Consider the following 18,267-nt stretch of genomic DNA (forward strand, 5'->3'; position numbering starts at 1 on the left):
ATAAAATGGATAAGGCTATAGATATGCTCACTGTCACAGGGAGAATGTCTTTGGAGATGTGACTCCCCTGCAAGAAGATGAGGGCAGCTGAACAGATGTCTGGAAACCTAAAAACCTTTTTACCTTTCCATTGCAGGTGGGGTGACCCTTGGTCTAGGGGCCACAGGAGAATGCCGACAGCATTGGCTCTCATGCCTTCAGACCCCCGACTGCCGCCTCGAGCATTGGCACACACTCACCAACGAGCTCCCAGAATCCTCTGCTTTTGGCCCTTGAGAAGCCTAAAGAACTGCATCTTCCCATCCTGCCTGCCAAAAAACAAAAAACAAGGAGGAGGGGCACAGCACCAAGGGCCCCTCCTTTGCACGAGGACGTTTGCACGTTTTCAAAATTACTTGTTGTTGGTGTCCATTTATATTATGCTCTAGGGAAGGGCTGTCCCCTCTTTGGGTCTGCTGTGCTAAGGCAATGAGGAATTATGAGGTTTGAGGGGGGGGGGGATTATACATGGGGAGAGCAATAGAGGAAAAAGAAGAGGCTAATAAGAGAGACTGTGCCACTTCTTAAAAAGTCAAAATTCAAACCAATGAAAGTTTACAACACCCAGCTATTTTTCCCCAAACTCCCAGAAAATCTTTTTTTCCCAAATTGCCCATGGATATGAAATACAGCTTTTGATATCAACCTTTTGAATTAAAAGAAAAAGACAAAACAGCTTCTGGCAGACAAACTACAGCATGGGTTTTTAAAACAGGCAAACGAAAGAATTGAAATGCACTTTAAAACCCACATTCTTTAACATATTTTTCCCAAGGTCCAAAAGTTCTTTTCTCCTTGTTTCCATACCAACATCTTCCCCTGCTCTTTGTAACCTAGAGTGACATATGCAATTTGCACTTCTGAACCATTAAAAAGAGTGTCCACACTCTCTTGGCTTCCTGGGTAGATTAAAGGGGCTTCCATCTGGCACATTTCTTCCTCGTAACTCAGCTTGTTAAGAGGCATATTAGCTTGGCTGCTCATAACCACTGACGTTTAAGGACAGACAGAGACCCTCCGCAGTCTCCCTCCTGCATACAGAGCGAGACGAAAATACTGTGCCCTTAATGAGCCACCTCTGGCTTTCCTTTCGTCTCTTTCAGAAATGCTGACTACTTCCAGATTTTAAAAAAACACGTAAGGCCCAGTTTACATTTCTTCTTGATGCAGAGGAATTTCATGGAACTGTAGAGTGGGAAGGGGCCGTGTAGACCAATGCTTCTCAAACTTATTGAGGAGGCAGACCAGCAGCTTTTGGCCCCTATGCCAGGGCCTTGTGCCAGATATGTTTTCATATTTGCATAGTTTCTTGGAAGTTCAAGGTAGGTTAGCCACAGCATTCTATAGAAGTGTTCTCATTGGCCATTTAAGTCTAAACTGTCTACTTCAGGGACCTAGACCTAAGCTATCCTGAATGAGTGGTCACTTCACCTGTGCTTGGAGATCTCCAGTTATGGGGGAGAACAGCTACAAGTCTCAATAATTGGCTCAGTTGCTAAACTGCTCTTTCCATCAAGAATGTTCTCATTATGCTCAACTTAACTCTATCCTCCTATAACTTAACCTCATTAGATCAAGTTGTGTCCTCTGGCTACAGAGTATTTCCTTCTTCTTTCTGAAAGCCGTTTGGGTTTTCCGAGTACGCAATCGTGACCTTCCCTGCCCCTAGTCTTTTCTTTTCTGAGCAAAACCATTCCTTCACTTCTTCCTCATAGGACTTACGGTCCATATCTTTTGCCCTTCATTGTACCCATCCCAATTTATCTATTTCTTTCTTTAATTGTGACAGTCAGAACAGGGCACAGGGTTCTGAATGAGGTTGCGCTGGCACACAAAGAAATGGAACTATTACACTTTATAACTTGGGACAATAATTCTATTAAAGCAGCCAAAATCACATTAGGTTTTATCACAGCTATATTGCACTGCTGACTTGGCTTTGAACTGACTACAGTCCCAAGATCCTTTTTACACCTACTGCTGCCAACCCAGCTATTCCTCAGCCTGCAAATCCGCTTTTTGCTGCTTTACCGTAGGACTTTTATTTCCTCTCTCAAAATCCCCATCCAGTTTAATAAGGAATAGTGGGGGAACCTCTGCTAACAGTTTTCAAATACAACTGCCAATATCATCCTCTAGGCCTCACTTAACTACAGAACTTGGCTGATCAAACTTTCATGGGGACTGTCAGGTGTTTTGGCTGAAATCAAGATAAATTGCATCCCCATCATTCCCACAATTTGAGAAGCTCATAACCCAATAGTTTTCTTTTAAGAGTTTAAGCCCGTCAAGAATAAATCTTATTTAATCTCCTGATTCTACTTAACACTGTACCACTGTCAGGTTGTAAGCATCTTCCTGCCTTTTTTTGTTTCTTTTTTCTGACTGATCACTATGAGCAGCCTGTAGTGTCCTAGATCTTCCACTTCTAATGTAAACAGTCAGTTGTTTACTTATCTCCAGATGTGTGGTACTCCAGTCATTGTCTGGGGATTTAATACATTTATATAGGCATACATTGCGAAAGCACAAGGGAATTTCTATAGAATGCATTTCCTCTGACATTGGAGAGCCAAACTCATTTAAGGTGCTTATTTCTGAAGCGATTCTTTACCAATCTCAAACTACAATCCTGACTTCTTTAGAATTAATATCGTTATTCCAAGGTTTTATGCAATCCTTTTGGTGAGAAGGTGAAGATAAAACATGTTTTGAGCAGTTCTGCATTGTTTTTAAAACCGATTGAACACTTTACCATCCATACTAAGCAGCAGGCCTATTATATTCTTTAGTATTCTCGGCCTTCAAACATATTCCAAAATCTATTTTCCTTGCTCTTAAAAGACAGCCTTAGCGCATTCTAAGTTACAGATTTCCTGAAATTATTCCCACAAGCCTGGGAAAATAATTTGTCATTATTTCAAACATACCTTTATAATATTGTACTCATTCCTTTTTGCTTCTAATTCTTTGATGCTGCCTCACAATGACTTTTGTATGTTTCTCCCATTTCCCTTCCTTACTGGAATGGTTTGCAATTGTGCCTTTAGCAACGCCTTATTTCTGAGATGAACCTGACAAATATTGCAACTTCTGGGCATCAGTCAGGAAAGCAGGATCAGCAATGGTCATCCATCTTGTGTTTACAGGCCTAGAATTAGCCAGTTTGAAGGGTACTGGTGGTACCATTCAAGGCAGTAGCTATCATGCATTTAGCTTATTATTGTTGTTGTTGTTGTTGTTATTATTATTATTTAACACTATGTGGCAAACAGGCATCATTTGAATCTTCTGCCTCAGGTACCGAAACATCTTCGTCTATCTCCATAGAGGCACCTATTTTTCCTCATTATTTCAGTAAGCAAAATGCAGTACCAAAGTGAAAAAAAACATTAATATATAAGATATGAATCAATTTTTAAAGAGAGGCAGAGTCTGCCTTCTATGCTTATAAGCAATCATATAGATTTTCATTTCTCTTAAATCTACTGTCACCCAAATACAAAAACATAACATGCTTTTCCAGTTTCTAAAAACTATGTTTCCGGCCAACATGGTTTCTTGGTAGGTATCCCGTCACCACTTACAAACATCTGTAGCAAAAATACTCCTCAAACAATAAAAATACTGCAGTAAGTAGCAAGATTTGGTGCCTACTAGGAACAGTTTAGTAAAATACATACAATGTAAAAGTTTGGGGATATTACTATTTTATATAAAAAGTATCCCCATCTAGAGTCTGATGGATAATCTTCTCCACCAGATATTTTTTGGAAGCACTTAAGTCTTCAAATGTTTACACAAGCAGAGAAAAACTCTTTCCTGCTTTTTAAAGAGGTTTGCCCCCCTTTTTCCGGCTCAGGAGATTTTAAGCACTTTTTCAGAGTTCCTTCCCTTTTAAAGGATTTTTTCCCCTTCTTTAGTTAGAAAAAGACAAAAATGGAGAAATTCAGCCCACCTTGTGAACGGACGTACTGTTCTCAGATGAATTTCTCTTCATTAGTAAAAGACAGAAAAGAGTGGGAAAACCTCTTGCCTCACTCTGATGCAAATTCTTCTAAGGGCTTACAGGGTTTACATGTAGAGGGAAGATATAGGGTTGGGGTTTGAAGGGGAAGTGGGGAGTATAGAAATTGCAACCGGAATTTTTTATATATACATATATACAAAAAAGAGATCCCATTTATTGATTTGCATGATTTTTGGAGTCTGTAAACAAAACAAAAAAATAAAACGGTGGGGATGCAATCCCCTTCACACACTACGGAGAAGCCTAGGTCCTTTGAGCAAAGTACTCTGCTTTGCACCATCACTCGGGAATGTCGATTACCAATTCATCATCACCATCGAGGGGGTCTTCGCCGCTCCCCTCCCCTGTGTCGCTGAACATCTGAAGGGGCACCGTGTTGTGGATGGTGGGCGGCGGGAGTTTAGGGGTCCCTCGGGGTGAAGGGAAGGGTAAGCCCACAACAACTGGCGAACAGTCCGAATGGGAGGTGGGAGGCATTGGGAGCTGCAGGTGGGAAGAAAGGACAAAAAAAGAACATGGGTGGGACACGGAGCCCCACAATTCTTGGCTTTCTTGGGCCCACACCTCCCCTGATCACAGTCCCTGCGCTCCACTTGTGAAGAAGCAAAGTACCCTATTCCATCACATAATAGTCACACCACCTCTTTCAGGTCCCAAAATTGGGTTTTCCTTTCCTTTCCTCATGCAATTGTCACGCCTTGCAAGCCATACCAATGTATGGCTTGCAGATAAACTGTATACAGTCTAGCTGGGATGGGAAGAATCCAGGCTTTCCTATGTCTTTCTGTACCAATGACTGCTTCACTTGTGCACCTGCTCCCCTTGCAGCTATGGCTCTTCACTGAGTGAGTCCCAAAACTGGTGTTGTCACGCTCATCACTGGGTTGAGTCCAAAAAATTAAAGACAGTGACAACACCAGCTTCCAGACTCGTCCCTGTGAAAAGCCATAGTTGCAAGGGGAGCAAGCGCACAGGCTTTTAAACAGAGGCTGGATGGCCATCTGTTGGGGCTCCTTTGATTGTGCTTTTCCTACATGGCAGGGGGTTGGGCTGGATGGCCCACATGGTCTCTTCCAACTCTTATTCTATGATTCTATGAAGCTGTCATTGGTACAGTAAGTCATGTGATGTGGGAAGCCTGGATTCTTGCCAACCTAGCTAGAATGTATGCACTTTGTCTTCCAGGCATACACTGACCTGCAAAGAATTTCTTTCTGATAATGAAAAGAGATATTTTTCTTCATGTACCAGTCATGCAAACCCCTTTTTCCAGCAAAAGATGTGACTATTTCAAAGTGAAATATGACATCTTCTTAAGATCTCCCCAAAATGAAAGAACATCATTTCTTGAGAGTAATACAGTTATTCCTCCACATTTGTCAGGGTTAGAGGTACAGTACTTAGTTAGTAAGTGAAAACCATGAATAAAAACATTTTTTAATCTAAGAGGACACCTCTTTAAGAATTTCTAGGTCCTCCAGCACTACATTATGGCCAACTTCTGCTGGAACCCGAACATAGAATTGCACTAGGGGACTTACAGATTCTCAGAGAGAACATTTTAATCAAATCCACAAAGGTCAAACTTGCACCTCTGAAGTTTACTTCCTCATACAATAAATATTCATTGCCAGCAATCTTGCTGTCTGGTGGATTATGTGAGCTGTAGTACAAATAAGGAATAGTCTTTCTGCTTATAGAGTAGCGCTGTAGATATTTTCACCCATCAAAATTATTGATTTCTTATCTAAAATTTTCCACAGTTTCAGCAGTGAAACATCCCATTTTTATCTCAGTAGGGGCGGAAACAGATAGTAAATCAGGATAAGTGAGACTTCCAAAATTGTACAAGAGGAACTGCAGCATCATGCATAGCATTAGCCCCATTCAGGAGCACCTAACATCTTTTTTTTTTGTCTCAAACACCTCTACATCTTCTTTTGTGGGTTAAAAATGACAGCTCAGTATTTGGAGTCATTCAATCCCCCAGAATAATTTAAAAAACTATCACATTCAGGAATAAAAAGTAGGATTCCCCCATAGAATACTCACTGAAAGGAACTCAAACATGAAACACTTTCAGGGTTCCTGAGGCAGAAGTCATGATAGCATAGAGATTGCAATTTAAATGGACGCAGAATCTTAAGAGCACAAGTACAGTCACACTGGATCAGACCAAAAGCTTATCTAATTCAACAGACTGCTTGCATAGTGGCCAAGGAGAAAACCCACCAGCAGCAGTATAGAAAGAACTACCCATGTGCATGTGTTTTCAAGTTGCCAGGTGATTTATGGCAACCCCATGAATTTCACAGGGTTTGCTTAGACTTACTATGTAGAGGTGGTTTTGCCTTTCTTTCATCTGAAGCATCACCTACAAAATCTGATATTTGTTGGTAATCTCCCATCCGAGTACTAACCAGGGCTGGTCCTACTTAGTTTCCAACATCAGATAGGATCTGGTGCTTTTAGGGTATTTTTGCCAGAACATAAAATAGATGCATTTTCAACCAAAACTATCTGTCTAAATGGAATACTAGTATGCATATTATTTGTTTATATACAGATATAGAAGCAAGCTTGAGGATTACATATTCTATCCTATTTTGCCCATCTAAACACCTTTCAGATGCATTGGACTATGACCACCATCACCTCCAACAATTGGAGATAATGGGAGTCACAGTCCAATATGTCTGACTGGCTGCAGTTTGGCACAGGATGTTCTATGTGGTCCATGTTCAATGAGATCAATGGGCACAGAGATGGGCACAGCAAGTCTTACCATCAATGCTACATAATTTATCACATACAGTAGAGTCTCACTTATCCAACATAAACGGGCCGGCAGAATGTTGGATAAGCGAATATGTTGGATAATAAGGAGAGATTAAGGAGAAGCCTATTAAACATCAAATTAGGTTATGATTTTACAAATTAAGCACCAAAACATCATGTTATACAACAAATCTGGCAGAAAAAATAGTTCAATACACAGTAATGCTATGTAGTAATTACTGGATTTATGAATTTAGCACCAAAATATCATGATATATTGAAAACATTGACTATAGAAATGCGTTGGATAATCCAGAACGTTGGATAAGCAAGTGTGAGACTCTACTGTATTTATAGAAAGGTCTACATTCCAATTTATATGTTCTTCTTCTCCCATCAAACTATAGCAAAGCATGACAGTTGAACTGCACTCACAAACTAAATTCTATACTATATAGTCCAGATGTCAAGATACTTTAATTGTATTTTCTGAAATGCAGACAGATATCTCTCTCACACACACATACAGATACACAAACACAGACACATCCTTCTGCTGGTACCTTGAGCTTGCGGGGCCGTGGGGGCCGCCGGGAGGAACGAGTGGCGTTGGCTTCAGGTTGGGGAGGGCCAGGCTCAGGCCCTAGAGCCAGGTAGTCAGAGGGAAAGGGAGCATAAGGGGGTGAGGCCAGCTGGTTTGAGGAGAGGGATGGTGGGAAGGAAAAGATGGAAGAAGAAATCAAAGTATGAATGATGAGCATGCAAGCCCCAGAAAAGGGTGGGGCAGAATTGTAAAAATTGAAGAAACTGCTACACATATAAATATATTTGGTACTTCTGTCATCTTAATCAGGTAGTTACCTTCCGCACCACTCCCCAATATGGCACCCTCCAGTTATGTGAAATTACAATACCCATAATCACAAACCAGCATAGCCATGATGGGAATTGCCATATAACATGCCTTTGAGGCTGCTGAGATTGATACGGTCCCAAGAACATCCCTGTTGACTCATAGCGTGAACCTACAGCTTGACACCATTTTAACTGCCCTGGCTCAATGCTATGGAATCAAGGGAGTGATAGTTTAGCAAGGCTCCAGTAGTCTCTGGCAGAGAAGGATAAATACCATGTAAAACTACAACTCCCTGGTTTCCATAGAATTGAACCATGGCAGTTAAAGCAGCGTCAAAATGCATTAAACCTACAGTGTAGATATAACCATAGTACATCTGATCCAATGAACTGACACATGATTCTCACACCTATTTTAATCCAATGCCCTGTTTTCCTACAATGACCAATTTGATGCTTCTGGGAAGTCCATAAAAAGGCCAAGAAAGCAAGAGTCCTCCTGCCCAACGTTGTCTTCACAAATGGTCTTTACCGGCATAGTGCTCCTGAACCTGAGAGCTTCATGTACTGATAACAGCTGACAGCAAAGTTAGGAAAAGCAAATTTTTTGAACCAGAAGTGAAGAAATTCCTCCATCAGTAAACCAATAGTGAAGTTCTGGGAATGGTAGATCTAAAAAACTATTTCACCAAGCTTTGGCTAATAAAATTTGGAATTCTCTGTTAATCTGATCAATCCTCCTTCAAAACCATCTAAATTCACAGCCATTACATACAGCAACAAATCACATACCCAATTACACCTTTTGTAGAATAGCTCTTTCTTTTCCACTTCCTGGGATCAATTTCATCAGGTGACCTCCCCAAGTTCTTTCATTATGCAGTAGCCAAGGGGAAAAACACATACGCAATTTCCCTGTATTTTCTCCATCCCATGCATAATTTAATAAACTGCCATTGTGTATTCTGTGGTCTCTTTCCCCTCTAAATTAAAATGTCTGAAATTTTTATGTTTCTTGACAGCTGAGATGCTCCAGCTCTCTGATTGCTTTGCTCAACTGCTTTTCAACAGAAGCTCGGGCTTTCAAGGTAATGGTCCTTGTCCAGAATGTTCTCTGCACTTAGCTGAGCAACTATATCAATGTAACTACAGACTAAATTCTGTATCGACAGGAGCACTATCTGTGGCTTTATCTACCTGTTCTCTGTAGGAATTTTCTAGATCTTCCAGATAGTTCTATGATGGAGTTCTGCCAAAACCTACCACAGAATCATACTGGTGAATTTCTAAAGATGATACCTCTTCTAGGAAATCCAATATGATTTTATGGTAGCTTCCAGCAGAAGCCATTTATTTCAATAGAGTTTCCTGTTTCCACAGTAAGTTCAGGAATATATCCCTCGCAGACACAGAGGTCGTAAACTATAATGTATGCAGTATGTGTGTGTGTATAAAATAAAATTAATACACAAGCATAAATTGGATTTTGGAATACATAGAGAAATGCAGCCAACTAACATCTTTCATATAGGCAACATTTCAATTGAAATGCTAATATCCAGGTATAAGTAAAAATACCTTCTGATCTCTGAAGAGACTCAGTTTGATGCTTTGTGTTACTTATGCCTGTATATTATCATCATCCTTCAAGTATTGTCTATATGAAAGAAGTTAATTGGCCACAGTTTGATATATATTATAAAATCTAATTTATGTTTGTGTAATTAATTTTACTTCATATGTATGTACATTACAACCAAACGTTGTGATGGAAAACAATAAGGCGAAATGGAGATGATATGGAAAAGAGGCTAAAGGGAAGGAGGATGGGGAGAAGATGCAGATAACCAATGTCAATGCTGTTCTAGAACTTAAGACCACTATTTTGAATGAGGGAAAAGGCACCCATGTCTCCATAACAGCAGATAGGGAAATTTTATTCTTTTTTTACTGTAGCTCCCAGAATTTTCCAGTTAGCATGGCAATGGGGCTAACTGACAAGTGGAATTTGTCAGACAAGTGGACAAGTATAGTCCAAACACAGGTAGCTTTTACAAACCCTACACTGACAGATCTATCAGATAGGTGGAAATGCAGCAATTGCCCAAGCTGTTTAAGTTATTATTTCATCTGAAGTCCTGTCAAAGACACTGCTGAGGCCTCTTTGAATGTTTGAATGTGACTGCTAATCATAACAAAATTATTTGCAAATACCCACACCATCATGATGAACAGCACATGATCAACACCTTTGTTTCAAACATAGCATTGTGGTTGAGGAAAGCCAAAGATGATGATGTTGCCTGCAGTGTTTTTCTGATTCCTGGCAATACTTGCCTCATCGCTCTGACTGCCATGTTTGAATTTCTGGTTAGCAAAATAACAACAAAAAACCAGCAAAAACCTTCTTCTCTGGAAGAGAGATAGCTGGCAACAGGAGACACAATGTTTGATTTGGGATGTCTATTTTAAACTGCCCTACTAACAGAGCTCAGGAAAGTTGCTCTTTCACATATTTAACTTCCAAAATTTGCCATCCAGCAAATCTAGGCTGGCTGAAGGATTTAAAGAGCTATCATCCACAAGTAACCTGTTCAAACTCTATTTATCATCACTAAGGAGGTGGAGTTACTCACAGAAGTCAAGTAGGGAGAAGGTGTCCCTGAGGCTGGGAGCCCAAAGCCTGAGGTCGGCTGGAGGGAAAGCCCTGAAGACGGTGAAGAGGCAGTACCCAACTGAGGACTTCGCTTCCTGTGGACAGAAAGAGGAATACCGTGGATGAAAATTTCTCCAACAATGACAACCACAATAAGTAGTGGGACCCCCTGTCTCGGTGAACCCACAGTACTAACAAAACCGGATGGATCAGTTTAGATAAAGGCATGAGAAGCAACCTTTTGTACTTCTAAGACAAATTGCTCTTTGATACACATATGAAACGGTTCTGCCAAGCCAGCAGTCAATGACGAATATATAGACCTCCAATCCTTGCTGGACTGCAACTCCCACTGGTCTAAGACAGTCAATAAAGAAAGGCAGGAGCTATTATAAAAACTTAATAATAATAATAAAACTTTATTTGTATTCTGCCCTATCTCCCCGAGGGAACTCAGCTAATCTGCAACACTGTCTGTAAAGCCAGGCACCCCTGACATATCAGAAAAATAGTGGAAGTTCCTTTATGCCTCTTAACCATTATGGTCAGGAAAGACAGGCCAAAGACAGAATTGTGCCCTGTTTCGGGGTTAACTCAAAATACACAGATAGCTTAGCATGTGGAAGCTGTGATGTTCTGGACTTGGATTAAACATATTAGAAAATTAAGGTAAAGCATGGTTATGGATGTGATGTACAATAAATGTGGAAAGGGATCCATGGGGAAGGAGGAAGAGTATTAAATGCTGGAAATCACTGACAATTGATTGGGAGTTTGAACAGGATATGTGGGGGGGGGGGGGGGGTAAAAAGAGAGAGATGGGTTTCTCATAGTTAGTCAATGGGTGAGATGGAGCCCCCGATGGTGTAGTGGATTAAAGCCTTGTGAAGGTTGGGTTGCTGATCTGAAAGCTGCCAGGTTCGAATCCCACCCGGGGAGAGCGCGGATGAGCTCCCTCTATCAGCTCCATGCGGGGACATGAGAGAAGCCTCCCACAAGGATGATAAAAACATCAAAACATCCGGGCGTCCCCTGGGCAACGTTCTTGCAGACTGCCAATTCTCTCACACCAGAAGCGACTAGCAGTTTCTCAAGTCACTCCTGACACGAAAAAAAAGTGGGTGAGATAGGGTCTTCGCTGGGCTCAGAACAGGTTCAGCTAGGATTGTAACAATATTTGGAAAGAGTTAGTAAAGTGGATTTAGATTTAGAGTACAATCCTATCTTACGAAATGAACCAGTCTGCATCCATCTTGGTTCAGTAATCCTCCCCACAGCCTGCCTTCTCAGTCAAGTTTTTCCAAATAGAAAACTGAGGTTTGGGTTAACATGTCCACAAGATGCTAGCAGTTCTCAGCCTCCTGCTAGCTATAAAATGTAACCACTCAAGAGCAAAATAGTATTTTCCAGACTGCAACTATAGCTCACATAACTTTGTTCATTGTCTGCTATTTGAAATTTGGTTGCAACTTTTCCTGTGAGAACCATTGTTATCTTATTGCATCAAATTGAAACATTCAGTAAAAGGAATCTATAAACAGTTTCTCTTGACTCCTGACCAAAGCGGCTTAGCTGATGTGTGCTTGATGTGAAGATAACTCCTTTGATCAAAAATAAAAAGACCCCAAATCTGTCCCCATTGTTTTCGACTGCATGACTGAATCAAGAGGCACATAGCAGACCTGGTGTTCCAGTGTCTGCTCCTTTAAGATGTGTTAAATATATAATCTTTAATTATATGTTGAACTTCTTTTTAATAAACTGCTTTTGTATTATAAAACAGTGCCTCTGGGATCTATTAGTTCAGTTCAGATACATGGTGGCAGCAGTGGTCCAAGGCGGGTGATGCCTAGCTGTCATGTCAGGAGGGACTCTTGCTGCTGTTGCTACTTATCAAAGGGAAAGGGAGAAGTGTTGGAGATCATCCGACAAGGAGAAGGGATAGGAGACAACACTCCACCTGTGAGCACATCTCCATTCCCTTCCCCTCTGAGCTGAGTTACAGCACACCTAACCCTACCATGGGGCTTTCCTGGCAAAATTTGTTCATCCTCTGAGGCTGAAAATATGACTCACCCAAAGTCAGCCAGTGGGTTTTTGTGGCTAATCAGAGATTACAACTATGATCTCCAGAATCATAGTCCAACACTCAAACTACTATACGCACTGCCTGAGACACTCACCTTTTTAAAGACTGTGGCTCTGCACCCTTGGGGATCTCCCCATCACTGTTATCAGATGAGGCTGTTGCTTCCGAGTCTGAAATGTAGAAATAGGAATTAGTGAATGCAGGACAGCACTATTTGTGGCTAAATAGAAGCATTTTTCTTGAGAAAAATATCCCATATGCAGGTTAGGCTCTGACACAGCACGTGGCAATGGTTATCCAGGGCAGGGCTTCTCAAACTTTCCCACTCGGGACCCCTTTTGGCCCAAAAAAGGGAAGGATGGAGGGAGATCCTACTATATATGAATTAAAAAAGAAATCTGTAGCAGATATTTATAAGAATCATGTGTCTGAATATTCATATGAATCCTAAGTCTGAACTGGAATCAAAAGAGCACCTGAAAACTCTGAATCACAAGTGTTGGCTTTTCATATCTGTATACAACAAAAATCTTAAAAGTGCAGCACTACCCTTAACTACGTCATATTAAAACATGGTTGTACTCCTAGAAGCAGTTGAGACGTTTGAACACAGGCAGCAACAAGAGCCAGGCAATGCCGTATGTCGAAATGAATGTCAATATATCAGATATTATACGTCAGAAAAACTACCGCTGATCTTTGCATGAGCCATAAATAGCAATCGTCAACAAAAAGGTGGAACAGCTCATAAGGCATTTTAATTGTGAGGAGAACAGCCTTCCAAACAAGTCAACATTTCCAACAGCAATGCTACTTCTGACTCAACATTTCTTAAAATCCGAAGGAACATTTGCATTTACAGACTTAAAACCTTAGCACCTCATGACCTTAATTTAGAGGATAATATCACTCTCCTCAAATGCCATACTAATGATGCTGCTCATTACCTTCAATCCAAGCACCACTGAAGCTGAAACATTTAAAATGATTCATTTCGGTTTGTTGTTAGCTGCCTACAATTAATTCTAGGGTTTTCTTGGCAACATATATTCAGCCATTCCTCCAAGGCTGAGAGTTTGACTTGCACAAGGTTTCCCATTGTTGGGAAGAGATTCAAATCAGACTTTCTCAGACTCCTAGCTCAAAACTCAAACTACTGAACAATGAACTAATTATAAAAGAATCTATATGAATAAATACATATAAATATCTGTTATCAATTTCAGCTAATTTATAATCAATTTCACAGTATGACTTACCCGATCAATTTTACAGGCAACTATATTTCTAGGATCCTAGTTTTATCTGCTTACAATCCTGCGGAGATGTTTTATTGACCTATTACTCATTTCCTTGCTTTTCTACTAAGCAAACAAATGTTAATTACTCAGTACTTATTGAAGTTATGCATAAGTATATGGATGAATATGTCTTCCTCGAGAACCTGGAACAATTTATTTAACTTACGTTATATAAAAGTGTATATTTCACACTATGGTGCCTGTGCATCACAGCAAATTACAAGTCACAATTTACTATGAAGCCATATGTTCAGTTTAAAAAAATCTTACAATGGAAAACCATAAAGGCAAGATAAATATAGAAGCACTATGTTGTGCACTGTGAATCAGTTTCATTATTAGCACATTTTCATTTCATGTTGTCAATTCAATGTTGCCAGATTTCCATATTACAAGTCTATGGAGACCATTCTCACAGCCCCATAGTGCCCAATTGGAAAGAAGTTGTGAGCTTTGAATTTACCTGAGGAGTCTTCATCCACATTTTCATACTGGAGAAGGCGATCAAGTAGAAAACTGGAAAGAGGAAACGGGCAGAAGGCGAGGAAGTGACATCAACTTAAAACCAGTATTTTTCCTGACAGGAAACAATCAAGGCTTCAGGCTTGCTCTGGGCTTGTGCCATTAATGTAACTCAGTAATGAGATACTTCGCCCACAGTGAGCCTCTTTTTAAAATCACTTCTTATTGTATATTATTGCTTTGTCCTGCTATAAAAAATAGATTCTACTAAGGAACACTAAGTGACTTTGACAGAAATTAAACCTTTCTGCCAAATCTAATACTACCCTCATTCCAGCTCCTACCAGTTAGTGAGTTATGGCTTTAAGGAACAAAGTATTTAGAATTATAGAGTTGGAAGAAACCCCAAGGGCCATCCAGTCCAGCCACCTACCAAGCAGAAACATACTATCAAAGCACTCCCAACGGATGATCATCAAGCCTCTGTTTAAAAACCTCCAGAGAAGGAGACTCCATCATGCTCCGAAGCCTCATATCCCACAATCAGATCTTACCATCAGGAAATGTTCCTTATGTTTAGGTGGAATCTCTTTTCTTGCAACTTGAATCAATTGCTCCATGCCCTAGTCTCTAGAGCAGTAGAAAACAAGCTTTCCCCCTTCTCAATGTGACATTTCAGTCTCAGGTTTGCAGATGTCATTTTCTGCCAGAGGAGAACTTTCACCTGTTGAATTTCCCCCATCATGCAAGTGTTAAGGACCCAAGGCCTTATGGAAATAAAATGAGAACCCCACTCTGCTGTCTTCATTTTCATATATTAGCCCTATAGCTTCCCAAACCTACAGCTCTCCCATTTTAACATCCTTTCTATCAATTCCCCCAACTTGTTAGCTCACCTTTTATCTCGCGAAACTTTCAAGAGTTTTCGCTGAGCTTTCCTCAGTTCTTCTTGAAAACATTCTTGCTCCTGAGAAGTATAGAGCACAGCATGAAAAGAGTCAGGAAAGTACTTATGTCAAAAGGGTCATGCCTCTTTAACTTTCTGTCCAGTTGATCCTGGCCTTGGGGTTAGCAATCAGAATGAAGAGACAGCCTTAGGGAGCAGCTTTAGAATCATTAGGGCAATGAATTATCAATCATTTCATAGACTGTTACTCCAAGTGAGATCTGACCAAAGAAAAATAGAGTAGTACTATTATTAGACAATAAATATTTCTATTGATGCAACCTAAAATCACATTAGCTTTTTTAGCTGCCAAATCACACTGTTGACTCAGGCCCCTTATACAATGCCATATAATCCAGATTATCAAATCAGATAATCCAGATTATCTGCTTTGATCTGGATTATATGAGTCTACACTATCACATAATCCAATTCAAAGCAGATAATCTGGATTTTATATGGCAGTGTAGAAGGGGCCTCACATTCAGCCTTTGGTCTACTAAGACTCCTAGATGGGCACAGTCTGTGTCACTTTATCCATACCACAGGGGAAAGGTGAAATACGAAGAGTCATGCTAGAAATGTCCCAAATATTTCTTTATGCCTTTCAAGACAGCCATAATAATAATAAACTTTATTTGTATTCCGTCCTATCTCCCCAAGGAAACTCTAGCTAAAGATCATGTGTCTCCTCTGAATGAATGCCTGAAGGAAATAATGGGCCGGATGAGGAAAAACAAACTCAAACTGAATCTAGGCAAAACAGAGGTGCTTGCCATCAATGGTCCTAATCTGAGGCTGGAGGTGTGTCAGCCAGTTATGGATGGGATTACATTCCTCCTGAAAGACTGTGTCCACAACTTGGATCCGTCTCTCTAAATGTCAGCCCAGGTAGATGTGATGGTCAGGAGTGTTTATTATCAGCTTCGGCTGATATGCCAGCTACGCCCCTTCTTAGAATCTGAGGATTTAAAGATGGTGCAATACGTGCCGGTAACCTCATGGTTGGACTTCTGAAATATGCTGTATATTGGGCTACCACTGTACCAAGTTTGGTACAAACCATGGCAGCCGGATTGGTTACAGAAACATCAAGGAGTGAGCATATTACATGAATATTAAAATCACTCCACTGGCTGCCAGTGGGCAAAGTACAAAGTGTTCTTTTTGACCTTTAAAGCCCTACATGATTTGGGTCCAGGTTACCTACAGGATTGTCTTCTTCCATACAATCTGCCCCAAACACTTAAGTCCTCTGGGGTGGCTACTCCAGCCTACCAGAACCTGACTTGTCACCAAGAAGACCTTTTCATCGGCTGTCCCAAGACTGTGGAATGATATGCCAGAAGAGATCCCACAGCTAATTGAACTGTCTGAATTTAAAATGCAATTGAAGACCCCTCTCTTCTTGTAGGCTGACTCAGTCAACTTAAAATCCTGAGTTGTGATTTACATTCTATTGTTTTTTAAATTTTGTGTTTTTATCAATATAATTTATTGTATATATTTTATGGTTATATGTTTTTCACTTTGTTATACCCTGCCTCGAGTTGCTTGATCTGCACATTCCAAAAATAGCCCGTTTCCACACATCAGTTCTAGTTTTTAAGATAAAGAACATATACCATTCTACCAGTCACCATCTGCTTACCTGAAGAAAGCCATTATAACCATATAAAAGAAACTAGAGCTGATGTGGTCTAGCCAATGCCATTTTCTGAATTGGAGCTCCAAATAAGCTCAGGAACAGGTCTAAACACCGAGAATACTTTTTTTTTTTTTTTTTGGGGGGGGGGGGGGGTTGGGCTGTGCTGTAATAATACTAAATTTAAAATAATAATTAATATTACTAATAATTATTTAAATGTAATAATAATATTTTATATCAAATACTATGGATTTACATTTAATAATTATTTATATTTAATAATACTGTATAATTATATTTTATATTTAATAATGATATTGCATATTTAATAACATTGTATATTTGTTGTTTGATATTATTACTGTTGTATAAACCTTTGTTTTAACTTTGGTTTTATCATCTTCTTGTGTTTTAAACTGTGTATATTGTTTAATGTATTTGCGCTGTTACTTTTGTAACGTTGTGAGTCCCCAAGGGGAGATGGTGGCGGGGTATAAATAAAGTTTTTTAATTATTATTGTTATATTATTATTATATTTAATATTACATTTATATTGAATATTTTATATTTTATAATATTTTGTATTTACCACTGATTTATATTTAATAGTATTGCATATTTAATAATAATTTATGTTTAATGTTTTGAGGTGGTCTCCAAACGGCTAGCATTCATATTATTTACTTTACTCTTATTCCCCTTTCCTTTATTTTATTATTATTTTTTTAATTTTCATAAGTTGTTTACAACAAATAAAATCAGCAAAGATACAATTTAAACATCTTTTTCTGGAACATCGCTTGCATATATAACTATATATACATATCTATATATACATGTAGATAGAGAGGATTAATTAAAGGCCTTAACGTTAATACTCAGTAAAGTGAGATAATGATAAAAGTGCAGTAATTATAAGAGGGGGAGTTGTAATTTTGCCAGGCTACAGAGCAGGCCTGGGCAAACTTGGGCCCTCCAGGTGTTTTGGACTTCAACTCCCACAATTCCTAACAGCCTACCGGCTGTTAGGAATTGTGGGAGTTGAAGTCCAAAACACCTGGAGGGCCTAAGTTTGCCCATGCCTGCTAGGGATCCTTCTCTACTAAACTACAACTCCCAGAACTCCTTAGCATGGAGTGCTGGCAGCTCAAGTGGAGCCAAACCGCCCCGAGGCCTAGCTCTCCTCCTGAAGCCTGCCTTCCTCGTCCCTCCCCTCCTTCCTCTTACGTAGATCAGGAACTTGAGCCTCCGCTTCAGGGCCCGGTAACGCCGCTTGTAGCCCCCTCCACCGGGCTCCGGCTCCCCTGCCCCGTTCATGCTTGCTGGGGAGAGGATTCAGGCCAGACTACACTCCCCAGCAGGCCTCAGAGAGGAGAGGGGGACGCAGGACTACGATTCCCGGCATACAACGGGGCGGAAACAGGAAGTGACGCCTCTTCAAAACTTCCGGTTCTAAAAGCAG

General features: G+C 40.1%; 2 protein-coding genes across 5 annotated transcripts in view; one reads left to right on the forward strand and one right to left on the reverse strand.

The window, feature by feature from the left end:
• Positions 1-4,303, forward strand: part of doc2a (double C2 domain alpha) — a 69,485-nt gene extending 65,182 nt beyond the window's left edge. For all 3 annotated transcript variants that reach the window (XM_008121804.3, XM_008121803.2, XM_003228221.3), the window contains exon 11: positions 137-4,303. In XM_008121804.3, the coding sequence (XP_008120011.2) occupies positions 137-276 (140 nt within the window). In that variant the 3' untranslated portion in view covers positions 277-4,303. The remainder of the gene's footprint in view (positions 1-136) is intronic.
• On the reverse strand, positions 4,204-18,233 carry ino80e (INO80 complex subunit E). 2 transcript variants are annotated; one of them, XM_003228222.3, is made up of 7 exons: positions 18,033-18,233; positions 15,107-15,177; positions 14,212-14,264; positions 12,542-12,617; positions 10,339-10,453; positions 7,411-7,539; positions 4,204-4,552 (listed from the first exon to the last, which is right to left on the reverse strand). In XM_003228222.3, exons 1-7 carry the CDS (start codon positions 18,120-18,122, stop codon positions 4,349-4,351), a joined length of 738 nt encoding a protein of 245 aa, XP_003228270.2. In that variant the 5' UTR covers positions 18,123-18,233; the 3' UTR covers positions 4,204-4,348. The 2 variants fall into 2 exon arrangements, with proteins under 2 accessions (XP_003228270.2, XP_008120012.1); XM_008121805.2 differs by lacking the exon at positions 7,411-7,539.
• Between the last annotated feature and the right edge of the window lie 34 nt (positions 18,234-18,267).

This window comes from Anolis carolinensis, chromosome 6 (genome assembly GCF_035594765.1).
Source record: "Anolis carolinensis isolate JA03-04 chromosome 6, rAnoCar3.1.pri, whole genome shotgun sequence".
Taxonomy (NCBI): domain Eukaryota; kingdom Metazoa; phylum Chordata; class Lepidosauria; order Squamata; family Dactyloidae; genus Anolis; species Anolis carolinensis.

Bases quoted from the DNA above. Each gene is read 5' to 3' on its own strand.
- ino80e (XM_003228222.3), bottom strand. From the start codon at position 18,122: ATGAACGGGGCAGGGGAGCCGGAGCCCGGTGGAGGGGGCTACAAGCGG. The intron at 12,618-14,211 runs GTAAATTCAAAG...TCTACATTTCAG, and splicing joins TGTGGATGAAGACTCCTCAG to ACTCGGAAGCAACAGCCTCA. The intron at 7,540-10,338 runs GTGAGTAACTCC...TCCTCAAACCAG, and splicing joins CTTCTCCCTACTTGACTTCT to CTGGCCTCACCCCCTTATGC.